Source organism: Notolepis coatsorum (assembly GCF_963971535.1).
Source record: "Notolepis coatsorum genome assembly, chromosome: 7".
NCBI classification, from domain to species: domain Eukaryota; kingdom Metazoa; phylum Chordata; class Actinopteri; order Aulopiformes; family Paralepididae; genus Notolepis; species Notolepis coatsorum.
The window spans coordinates 5397075-5410378 of NC_140171.1; the positions used below are offsets into that span (position 1 = coordinate 5397075).

At 40.0% G+C, this 13304-nt stretch overlaps 2 protein-coding genes across 2 annotated transcripts in view; both read left to right on the plus strand.

The window, feature by feature from the left end:
* The window catches only part of LOC311232594 (tripartite motif-containing protein 14-like), a gene marked incomplete at both ends in the record, with an annotated part of 407443 nt that overhangs the window by 103869 nt on the left and 290270 nt on the right, over positions 1–13304 (plus strand). The window lies entirely within an intron of this gene.
* The window catches only part of ndufaf5 (NADH:ubiquinone oxidoreductase complex assembly factor 5), a 29412-nt gene continuing 17874 nt past the window's right edge, over positions 1767–13304 (plus strand). The window contains exons 1-5 of the mRNA XM_084318000.1: positions 1767–2283; positions 3101–3141; positions 4434–4497; positions 5887–5934; positions 9019–9122. Coding sequence (XP_084174126.1) covers positions 1891–2283; positions 3101–3141; positions 4434–4497; positions 5887–5934; positions 9019–9122 — 650 coding nt within the window. The 5' untranslated portion in view covers positions 1767–1890. The remainder of the gene's footprint in view (positions 2284–3100; positions 3142–4433; positions 4498–5886; positions 5935–9018; positions 9123–13304) is intronic.

Here is a 13304-nt window from a genome sequence, read left to right on the forward strand (position 1 = left end):
ACCCCCCCCCCACAACCCCTCCTACCCAACCCCACCCAACCTCCTCCAATGTACAGTTTCTACGTCAAATGTATATACTCTCTTTTCTGGACTCTTTTTGTATCACAAACAGTACTGTATTTGTAAATCTGGTATGTCATAAATGTATAGATGTGCGCAGTACTGTCTATCTGTATGTCATGTATGTCATATATTATGTCCTGATGAATTGAAAATGGGGGACCCTGATGTAAACAAGATGAAAGTATTTCTCTGGTCTGCATTCCTTTAACAATTGTGTGTATTGAGCTGTACTGTATTGTACCCATTCTGCAATCTGTTAATAACATTTTCAATCAATCAATCAATCAATCAATCAATCAATCAATCAATCAATGTCTTGTTTACATCAGGGTCCCCCATTTTCAATTCATAGTACGATGGCGTTCGGGCGCGCTAGTTAGGTCGTAAAGTCAGCAGCACCAATCAGGTGCAAGGCAACAAATTCAGACAGATTATTCAATTAGATAATTTTTTTTAGCAATCCCATCATGTCGACATCATATTTCCGATGATGTCTCATCATCTGTCTGGGTTCATAATATAAACTCATATTTGCACCACAAAAGGTGAAGGTTCAGTGACACCTCACAGCGCGCGTAAACTCGGGTCTCTCATGGAATCTGAGTTTTTATATTTATCCACATCTGTCTCTACAGGTCTGCATATAATCCTTTTTACACATGTGTGGATACTATATCTATATATCTGTACATATCCCTTACCTACTCTTACTAGTTACGCTGCTGGCCAGTATGACTTTATATCTGTATCACTGTACATATTAATTAATAATATATAATATAATAATAATTAATTAATACTCATATTACTCAACTCTGTACATATGTAACAGAGGCAACTCGCCCCTGCCACGAATTCGACCATGCCTTGAGTGGGAGTCAAGCCCCAGGCGTCCGCACTGCGGGCGACATAACAAACCGCTGCGCCAAGAAAGGAATTCCCTACTAAGCGCTCAGTTTGTATGCCTCTGGGGAGTGAGTTTTACACCCGTTACACATACATCTGATTAGCACTGTTACTCAGTAGTGCTCTTTGTATATTTTATATCCAGTTTAATCACCTGTACATTGTATATTACTGTTGCACTTTACTGTTACATTTGCACTCTGGTTGCATGCCAAATTTATTTGCGTTGTACTGTACTTACTGCTGCATGATGACGATACATTTGAATTTAATCAAATCGAACATAATATAATATACTATACTATAATAGAATAGAATAGAATAGAATAGAATAGAATAGAATAGAATAGAACCTGCCCGAGTTTAGCACTGGTATTTACCATATGGTTAAGAGTGCATCTTCCACTCTCTTTTCTGGACTCTTTTGGTATCACAAACAGTACTGTATTTGCAAATCTGGTATGTCATAAATGTCTGGATGTAGCAGTACTGTCTATCTGTATGTCGTGTATGTCATATATGTTATGATGAATTGAAAATGGGGGACCCTGATGTAAACAAGACGAAAGTCTTTCTCTGGTCTGCATCCCCTTAACAATTGAGCCGTACTGTACTGTACCCATTCTGCAATCTGTTAATAAAGTTTTCAATCAATCAATCAATCAATCAATCAACCAATCAATCAATCAATCAATCAAACCTTGTGATCAACTGGGAAATGTCCGACTTTACGAGTTGCCTAGGACCGCCGAACGCGACATTTTAAACTTGAGGTCATTCAATGTGGCTGACAGGAACCAGCAAGCTAGTAGTAGTAGTGTGTCTTCTTGCATTTCTCGTTTGTGTAACTTCTGTTGTTGCCACATTTCGGAGCTTCACAAGAAGAAGAAGCTGGTTAACAACAACAACAACAACAACAACATGATGCACAGTGCAGTAGTGGTGGGTAGTCGCTTGGTGCACGGAGGAGGCTGTGTCTGCAGAAGACTCCCCCTGAAGAAGGCGCCACCATGCTGCAAAGTGAGCTTCATTCCTCAACAACAACACTCGCTCCTTGCTCCTAGTAGAAATGTCACCACCACTATCCATTCAGGTTGCGACCCCGGGAGCCAGTGGTGGTTGTTGTCCTCCTCCAAATATCAGTGTTCTTCTTCTTCACGGTGGTGGACAGAGTGTCAGAGACGTCAGATGTCGGGGGGCAGCAGCAGCAGCAGGGGTGCTATGAATGTGTTCGACCGGTCCATGAAGAGGAGACAGAAGAGATGGGCGGCGTCGCTGCCGGACACCGAGCAGTACGACTACCTGAGAGAAGAGGTCAGATCTATGTTGTTGTTGATGATGTTATATTATATGAATGGCCAACTACAAGATATGAGTCGTACCCAGTACTACTGATCCAGGTCTAGTTTAGTAATAATACTAGATATATAAGTCGTACCAGTACTAATGATCTAAGTCATTATGAATTGAAAATGGGGGGACCCTGATGAACTATTGACTTAGTAGATCATTAGTACTGAACTATATACTTAGATCATTACTGAACTATATACTTAGATCATTAGTACATTAGTATAGTAATACTGTAGATATAAGTCTATAGTTCAGTACTAATGATCATGTTATGAATTGAAAATGGGGGACCCTGATGTAAACAAGACAAAAGTCTTTCTCTGGTCTGCATCCTCTTAACAATTGTGTGTATTGAGCTGTACTGTACTGTACCCATTCTGCAATCTTTCAATCAATCAATCAAACTAAACTAGACTTTGATTGATTGATTGATTGAAAACTTTGCAGATTGCAGAATGGGTACAAAATACAAATACAGTACGGCTCAATACACATAATTGTTAACAGACAACATAACATATATGAAAGTGCTTGACTTAAACTTAAACATAACGTATATGAAAGTGCTTGACTTAAACTTAAAAGTAAAGTAAAAATGTTTTTTTTAATTATAAATCGTCAGAATTTAGAAATGAGATTGCATAGGTCTATGAATCGAGATCGCAAATTTTTTTCCCGATTAATCGCCCAGCCCTACCGTGTCCTAACACGATCTGTTCACGTCTTCCTAACGAAAGACACAGAGTGTCCTAACATGACCCGTTCTTCTTCATTTCAGGTGGGCAGCAGAGTGGCAGACAGGGTGTACGATATAGCGAGGTACGTCGAAGAATGATGAGAGAACTAGGATCGTTCATCGAGCTTCCCCTCGGCTCCCAGAGAAGTAGTGGTGACCTGGGGGTCGGAGGTCACACCCTCTCACCCCAATCAGTGACACCAAATCAAGATCAGTAGCCTACTTACATACATATGACTACATAAGAGACTACAGTACACACTAGGGCTGGGTGATATGGCCAAAAATTACATCACGATAATAACATGTTTCATATCGTTCGATATCGATAATTAATTATCTATATTTTTATTAGTATTAAAAAAAATAGATTTTTTTTAAATGATTATTATTTAAACAACAAATGTATGTTTATTTTGCAGCCATTCTTTGTCGTCGCCGCCATCTTTAGTGTTACAGCCCCTCACACTCCAGTACTGTGGAACGTTGGATCTGTTGTAAACGTGGGCTGGTTCGCCAGAAAGCGGCAATGTTCAGAGGCTCCAGGACAGAGCCGGAGCTTGAACCGGAGCCCTGCCGGTGTGAAAGCGCCCTCAGTGAAGCAGCCCAGCCCTAGACTGCTGCTACTCTGTGAAGCAAATACGCCCAGCCCTAGACAACTGCTTAGGGGTGGGGGGAAATATCGATACGTAGTAGTATCGCGATACTTTGCGTGGCGATACTGTATCGATACAGGGACGCCAAGTATCGATATTTAATTATTTATAAAAAATAAATAAAAAAATCTTTTTATTTTTTTGTATATATATTTTTTTTGTATAAGGAAGTTGCATTTTTCATTTCAATACCTGTAATACATTTACATTTAGTCATTTAGCTGACGCTTTTATCCAAAGCGACTTACAAGTTCTGTACGTCAAGTAGTCCACACATGTGCATTCAGTTAAGTTGGAATATGACTGTAATACAAACAGTTCAGTTTGTCAGGTACATGCAACACAGTGTTTACATCTGTCTGCTTGAGAAAATACCATGTTCTGCAATAAAAATGATTGAAGTGAGATGAACAGACTGAACTTTATTTTATTAGATAAAACATGTTGACAAAGTTTTACTTTGCAGTTTAAAAAAGGTAATAAATCGCAATATATCGCAAATTAATATCGCAATACTCAGCACATCGCAATATATTTAGTATCGCAACACTATCGTATCGTGACTCAAGTATCGTGATAGTATCGTATCGTGAGGCCTCTGGTGATTCCCACCCCTACTGCTACACTGCGACGCAAACACAACCACTGCTCTGTACACAGCTAATGCAGAGATTTGTTTCTCTATGATGTAATCTCACCCTATTTTGCTATTTCAACAGGACATTTCCCTTGGCTTTGGATATAGGCTGTGGGAAAGGCCACATTGCACAACATTTGAGCAAGGTACAGTTTAAAAAAAACAAAAAAAAACAATACAGATTTATTTTGCACATAATCTCAACATACGTCTAAAATCTCTCAACAGTTTTCCACACATTCATTTAGTTTGACAGTTGTTGAGAGTCAATTAGTTTACATATGGTCACCAGCAGTGATGCTACAGATTACTTGTAAAAATAATCTGATTACTGATTACTCCTTTAAAAAGTAATCTACAGTAGTTACTTTACTGATTACTTGATTATCAAAGTAACTTAGTTACTTTGAAAGTAACTAGGTTACGAAGTCGTCGTCGTCGTCCCCCCTGCTGCTGCCACGACATAAGAATGACAACAGTTTATTTTTTTTAATAATGCTTTATTGAAAGTGCATAATGTCATAAATCACGATTGGCTGCTCAGACAGGTCACAGCTAGGGCTGCAACGATTAGTCGAAAAAAAAAAGACGAGATATTGTTGCGTCGATTAGTCATTAACATTTTTTATTTTTTTTTGCACTACCTATCTTTGTGAAAGTGGCTTCTCAGCTCTGGTCCAGCTGAAGACTTCTTAGCTTAACATAACAGACCGACAGTAAGTTTGGGGGAACTAATGGGATAACTGGGGATGTTGTTTGGTCCTGACAAGAGTCTCAAAGCAACTCTGAGGTCATGCTCAATGTCCAATCTGTTCCTCTGCTCTGTCTTCAGCTGGACCAGAGCTGAGAAGCCACTTTCACAAAGATAGCTAGTATAAAAAAAATAAAAATATATATATATATATATATATATTTTTTTTTTAAATATAATTGTTTTTCGATTAGTCGACTAATCGAAAAAATTATCGACAGATTAGTCGACTACCAAAATAGTCATTAGTTGCAGCCCTAGTCACAGCTGTCCACTGCTCAGGCACAGTGGTTCCCAAACGAAATAAAATAGAAAATGTATATAATATAATTTTAATTAAAAATAAAATTCTAAAACCGTTGTGTAATATAAAACATGGTATTATAGTTTGTTATTCTCATGTGTGTGTGGCTGTGTGCGTGCGTGAGCGCACGTCCCATCTCCGGTCTAGCTGACTGTACCCCTGGCTCTCTTATCATCAGCATTATGAGATAGTAACTAAATAGTAACTCACAGCCACTTGGAAAAGTAACTGTAATCAGATTACTGGCTTGTAAAAAGTAACGAGTTAGATTACTATTTACTGAAAAAAGTAATCTGATTAGAGTAACTAGTTACTTAGTAACTAGTTACTGGCATCACTGGTCACCAGATTATGTGCAAAATAAATCTGTATTATTTAGTTTTTTGGTGAAGTGCCCCTTCATGGAACGGGCTACTTGTGGAGTGTTCTGGATTCACCAAATTTCGGACATGATCTACTGATTGGTTTGTCTTCTTTCAGGATGTGGTGGAACGCTTCTTTCTAACGGACATCTCGGAGAACACCTTGGTGAGTGAGCGGGCTTGTTGAAGAACTGGTCAGATGGTTATGGTTGAAGAACCGGTCAGATGGTGGTTATGGTTGAAGAACTGGTCATGGTGGTTATGGTTGAAGAACTGGTCATGGTGGTTATGGTTGAAGAACTGGTCATGGTGGTTATGGTTGAAGAACTGGTCATGGTGGTTATGGTTGAAGAACTGGTCATGGTGGTTATGGTTGAAGAACTGGTCATGGTTGCCTCAGGTGCTCCATAGACCATCGGTGAACTGAATCCCCATACGGTCATTACCGACTGTGAGATTGCTGGACAAGTCTCAATAAAAACTTGTTTTTTTTTTGTGCGATCTTCGGGTCAGAAACACAAAAAGCTAGTGCCAGTTGTCCAAAAACTCAACATCTCTCATCGGATTAGGCCCGCCAATCCCGGGCCTTGTGTAGCTCACATGACACATTACAGGAATATGGAACCTGTAACTGATGTTATTTATTTTATTTGTCTTTTACTATTATGCACTTTGCTACTAAGTAATCTACTATGTCTATACTAATCTACATCCTACTATGCTAATATGTCTATACTACTACCTCCTATGCTAATATGTCTATACTACTACCTACTATGCTAATATGTCTATACTACTACCTACTATGCTAATATGTCTATACTACTACCTACTATGCTAATATGTCTATACTACTACCTACTATGATAATATGTCTATACTACTACCTACTATGATAATATGTGTATACTACTACCTACTATGCTAATATGTCTATACTACTATCTACTATGATAATATGTCTATACTACTACCTACTATGCTAATATGTCTATACTACTACCTACTATGATAATATGTCTATACTACTACCTACTATGCTAATATGTCTATACTACTACCTACTATGCTAATATGTCTATACTACTACCTCCTATGCTAATATGTCTATACTACTACCTACTATGCTAATATACTACTACCTCCTATGCTAATATGTCTATACTACTACCTCCTATGCTAATATGGCTGCTGTCGGGACAAAACCTCATAACTCCAAAAACCCAACTTTTCAGCAGATGAAAAAAACTAACACAGATTTGAGGGTGAATAGAGTTAGGAGGTTTAGACAGATGATCGGTTGAATGCTTTCCCATTGTTTAAACTTTGTAAAACCCACACACACATATGGAGGATGATCTACGGAGTTGATTTATATAATAAAAAAATAAATAAAAAAATGGAGTTATGAGGTTTTGTCCCGACAGCAGCGCTATACTACTATGCTAATATGTCTATACTACTACCTCCTATGCTAATATGTCTATTAGGGATGGGTACCGAATTCGGTACTTTTGAGGTACCGAACCGAAACACGTCGGTACTACCGAGTATCGAATCAAGTGAGAAACCGATTTTTTTTTTTTTTTAAATAAAAAAAATATTATTTTATTAATATTTTTTTTTTTTTTACTTTTTTTTTTTTTTTTTTTTACTTTTTTCTTTTCATGTCAACGTTCACACGCACAATATATGCTTACCTAGGATTTGACTTGATTCAACAACAAAGCAGTCGGAGCAATGACAAGCCGAAAACTGTCGAAATTGTAGTTATTTGAAGTTTGGATTTTTTTTTTACGACTGAGGTAGGTAAATAAAATTTCTTGAGACTAAAGTACCGAAAAAAGGTACCGTTGGGTACCGGTATCGATTCACAGGTACCGGTATCGGTTCAAATGTGAAAGGTACCCATCCCTAATGTCTATACTACTACCTCCTATGCTAATATGTCTATACTACTTTACTACGATGACATTCAGCCGATACTATGGAGTCACTCTGTCATCTTTGATCAAACCGTAAAACAAAGAGGCCTATCGGGATGTTGGATCCTAATGTGAAGAACTATGTGATTTAATGTTCTATTTTGATGCTCGTTTTATACTTAATTTATCGCTGCACTTTATGCATTGCTCTTGATCTGCCAATTTTGTGCTCATTTTATGCCTGTCTTTTTTGTACCGCTGTGAAGCACTTTGAGCTGCAATTCTTGTATGAAAGGTGCTATACAATTAACTAGGGGTGTAACGATGCATCGATTCATCGAAATGCATCGATTCGAATGTGTTAGAATCGATTATAATCTAAATTAATCGAAAAATTAATAGAAAATATATATATATATATTTATTACATGGCGTTTTAACATTCGCAGAAATGCTTGATGATAGCTCTCGGTTGCCCCTAGCAGCGGTCCGTTATTACTCGATAACGGACCGCTGCCGAGCAATAATGACCGCTGTTCGCAGCTGGAGCAATCAAGCCCACTGACACACACTGCATCAGTGCAATCAGACACACACCGGCGATAATAATAATAACTTTATTTGGGCTGACAGAGCCACAGAACAACTGCGTCTGCATTTGATCTCGTCTTGTCGATGGTGTAAAATTAATTAGGTATATTGTTAGTAAGTTAGCCATAAGCGGGATAATGTATAGCCTATACTCGGTCATTGTTGCAAAATATTTGACCTTCACTACGTTTAGGCGCCTCGGTATTTTAAACTCTGTCGGTCAATTATTTTGCGACAATGACCTCGTAGCTATACATTATCCCTTACATATATATATATTTTTTTTTTAATGGTTTTTCTTTTTTTTGGTTTTGTTTTTATTGACCATTCATGCTGAGTGAATCATTTCCCCCAGCCACATTTGTGTATTCAATTTTTTTTGGAGAATTAACTGATAGAAAACTAATAGAAAATGAATAGAAAATGTATCGAATCGAATCGAATCGAATCGTGGTCAAATGAAGAGATTTCATGATGCATTGAATCGTTGCCTGAATAATCGTAATCGAATCGTTGTGAGGTTGCATCGTTACACCCCTACAAATAACGTTTATTATTATTATTATTATTATTATTATTATTATTATTATTATTTTTATTATTATTATTATTTTTATTTTTATTATTATTATTATTATTATTATTATTATTATTATTATTATTATTATTATTATTATTATTATTATTATTATTATTATGATTATTATTATTAATATTAATATTATGATCTGTAGAAGCAGAGGAGAGACGGCGAGATGCCCAGTCACTGTGTTCTGGCTGACGAGGAGTTCCTGCCCTTCAAAGAGAACACCTTCGACCTGGTGGTCAGCAGCCTGAGGTGACTCACACTTAACCCTTTGTCGTGTGGCAGTGAAAGGGTTAACCCTCTGTTTTGTCGCAGGGAAAGGGTTAACCCTCTGTTTTGTCGCAGTGAAAGGGTTACCCCTTTGGTAGTGCGGCAGTGAAAGGGTTAAAGGAACACGGCAACATGAATGGAAATGGAGCTCACCGTCTTCTCCAGAGTCGGACGAGGAGAGAGATACCGGTTTCCTCCCTGTGCGTTCAGTTCGGTAGAAAGTTATTTGGCCGCAAGCTAGCCTAGCTTAGCACAAATTAATGGAGGCGGATACGGACCACTAGCCTAGATTAACACTTTAACTGCCCAAGGTTAAATTCATGATATACCATCCCTTGCCAGCTCTATTTAACATGGAGAAGTTCCCCTTCTTTGCAGGGCTATAACTTTTTAAATTCTATTGCTAGATTGCCATTATTATGGCCCATTCAATGTCCTATATGTATTGTTCATGGTGTAGCAACGTTACACTTTTTCATTCACATATTCATACTAAAATATGGTCTAAAGTATAAGTATGTTTTCATCTCTTTCTGCAGCTTTCTCCAGAACGTGATTTATAGCCCCAAATGCATTATATTGATGATGAAATACAGTTTGATAGCGATCTGTGCCAGATAATAAATTTCAACTGGATGTGGTTCTGGAAGTTACTACACGTCATCTGATGTTGACCGGATGGGCGAGGGGGCGTTTATAATTCCGTGGGCAACGTTATACCATTCATCTAATGTGGGTCATATGTTCATCATAGCAGTTTATATCGAACACGGTAATACTACACACTAAAACTCACCCCAGTCTCCTCGGGCCGTTGGGCGATCAGCGTGGAGTAGACAGTTTTCAATTATGGGATGTTGAAATGCCAGATCTATTTCCAGGTTGTATAATAGTATATACGTCCAAATCATGTTGTTTTTTTCGAGTTATTTCCACCGATCGATGTTCACTGTGTGAAGACGGAGTCTCTCTAACATTAGCGAGTGCCCGGACCACATATGGAGTGAGTCCTGCCGGTTCAAAGGTTGACATCCGGTTTCGATCTGCCGATCGGCCACCAGATGGCGCTCTTGAACCGCTAGAGGGTTGAGAGGAGATCAGCAGTGTGTCTCAAGGCTGCAGAGGGGAAATATGATTCCGATCACAGATTTTTGAAATATTGATATCAAAGACGATTTACGGCGTCCTCGGCAACTTGAGCATGGCGGGGAAAGACGCCTAAACAGTTAAAGTGTTAAGAGTCTGTTTTTGGCCAACAGCTAGGCTAGCTGGTCCGTATCCGATTCCATTGATTATTTGGTGCTAAGTTAGGCTAGCGTGCGGCCGGATATCTTTGTACTGAACGCACAGAGAGGAAACTGGTATCTATCTTCCGCATTTCCCATAATGTTCCTTTAACATCCATATTTATTGTTTTATATTTGAGAAATAATTGATTGAAATGTGCAGTTTCAGTTCGGTACTGTGTCACACTTCCTCCGTCACTAAGGCAAGTCCAACGGGACGAATATCAATATGATTAACGTTTGATTTAGGGGCGGCTACGTGGCGTAGTGGGCAAGGCGCTCGCCACGAATGCGGAGGCGCTGGGATCGCCTGTTCGATCCCAGCGCTCCACATTGCTTTCAGTTTAGCTGGTCGTCCGTACTAATACACATTGGCCGTATTAGGGGGTGGGAAACTGATGGGTGGTGATCGGGCGTTGTGGACAGCGACTCCTACAGGTCGGTTGGTGCGCCTGCGCAGTATAATCAGGAAGTGTCGGGGGCAGCGTGAGCCTCCCACGCGTTACTCCTCGCCACTGAGAGATCGAGCTGCGCAGGTGAAAAGATGCGACTGCTGTTACCTCAAGTACCGGAGGGGACTTGTGCTATGTATGACTTAGTCCACATTGCAGCCGGCTTGTGGGAGGCAAGAAACAGCGTTCGTGACAGGGGAGGGTTGAATTGGATGATACGAAATTGGGATGGGAGAAAATATAGAAAATGGGAGAAAAAGTGGATCAAAAAAATGATTAACGTTTGATTTAATGTGTGATTATTCAGAAACTGAATCGTTTTTATTGCCACATCCTTCTGTTCTGTTACAGTGTAGAGGAGTGAGGTTATTTGTTCTGGCCTCCTCTGCCTAGCAATAAAAATAGTATAAAGATAAGAAAATGTGCAGCATAGCAAAAAAAGAAAGTAGCATTAATGAACAATTCTTAAAAAATCTTAAATTGCGGGGGCGGCTAGGTGGTGCAGTGGGCAAGGCGCTCACCACCAATGCAAGAGACGCTGGGTTCGAGCCCAGCTCTCCGCATTGCTATCAGCTTGGCTGGTCGTTCATACTAATACAATTGGCAGTATTAGGGGGTGGGAAGCTGATGGGTGGGGATCGGACGTTGTGGACAGCGACTCCTACAGGTCGGTTGGTGCGCCTGCACAGCAGAATCAGGAAGCGACGGGGGCAGCGTGCCTCCAAACGCAGACCCCCGACGCTGAGAGATCGCGCTGTGCAGGTGAAAAGATGCGAGTGCTGCTTCCTCGAGTACCGGAGGGGACACGTGATGTAAGGCTTCGTCCACATTGCAGCCGGCTTGTGGGAGGCATGGCCTAACAGCGTTCGAGACAGGGGAGGGGAGAATTGGACGATACGAAATTGGGATGGGAGAAAAATTTAAAATGGGAGAAAAAGTTGATCAAAAACAAAAAATCTTAAATAGCAGGAACCCTGCATAGTATAAATGGTAAATGGTGCATTTATATAGCGCTTTTAACTCTTTCAGTGCCACTCACGAGATTTCTCGTGTTTTTTTATAGGTGGTTGCTAGCCACTCACGAGATTTCTCAGATTTTTTTTTTTTTTTTTTTGCGATCTGAAAAATTATTGCATCACCCGAGCCTACCCGAGTATAGCCGAGGGGCGCCGACGATCACTGTGGAAAAAAGCGCCCCCTGTCGTCTCCCAGATGACATAAGTGATTTTGGAATGGACTCAATGAAAATGAATGGGGGAAAAAATCCGGTACTCCACATTTTCCAGTTCACTGATCCAGCCGGGGTTACCAGAGTTCATTCTGGAGCCTCAGAGCCCCGCGGATCATGGCGATCTACAGTATCGCGTTGGATCCATACACGTATCGATTTTTTCGAATGGTGATCAGGAATTGGAATATACCAGTTGGATACCATCTGATGTCAGGTAAGGACTCTATGTTATCAGTGTTAGGATAATCGGAGTAAGTATGATGAAGATATAGGCTGTTTTGTGAAATGTCTTCTTTCGGTTTCACTGTAAAACTCTGTGAGGTAATCAACGGAGCGATTATCAGTGCGCGGCCGTAATGTGCTTGCGTGCACGTATAATATTGATCATCTAGCGTTTATTTGAAAACGATTCATAAAAAGGCCGACGAATATCAACGTTGTGGAATATTCCACTAAAAGACGATTTTCATAGAATGCTCCAGAATGAGCTGTTTTTTATATCAAAACGGGGGCTTTTCTAACTGCTCTGAAATGGAAACGACGCGATAAAAAAACAATCTGTCTTCACAGCACTGACTGGAAAATAGTCTTTGATAATGCGATGGGCAGATTAGACACATAGCCATAATTTAAAACATAGATTAGGCGATATTAACGTTAACATTGGCGCCGATGGTGGCATTCAAGCGGTAAAACGGAAAACCAGGCGTGGCACTGAAAGAGTTAACCAAAGCTCTTTACAATTCTTGTTCCTCACATTCACTCATTAATGGAGGCACATGAGCGACCATGCAAGGTGCCAAACTGCTCATCAAGTAGGGGTTAAGTGCCTTGCTCAAGGACACTTCGACACACCTCCCGGGAGGAGCGGGAATCGAACCGGGCACCTTCCGACTACCAGACCACCGCTCTACCTCCTGAGCCACTGTCGGCCCTGTATAACGTATAACTTTATCCCAGTCCCAGGCTGCCCTAGTGCCCACTATACTGCTACAAAGTCACTTTCCTGGGTGAGTGATGTAAAGGGATGCAGTGATTACTTTATTCCATGTAGTCATAAATCTATTAACGTCATACTGTAAGAGGTATTTGTAGCCTATAGCTTAAAACTCCGGGAGAGGTGTTTTGGCCCAACAGCTAGGCTATAGCTGGTCCATATCCGCCTCCATTAATTTGTGCTAAGCTAGGCTAGCTT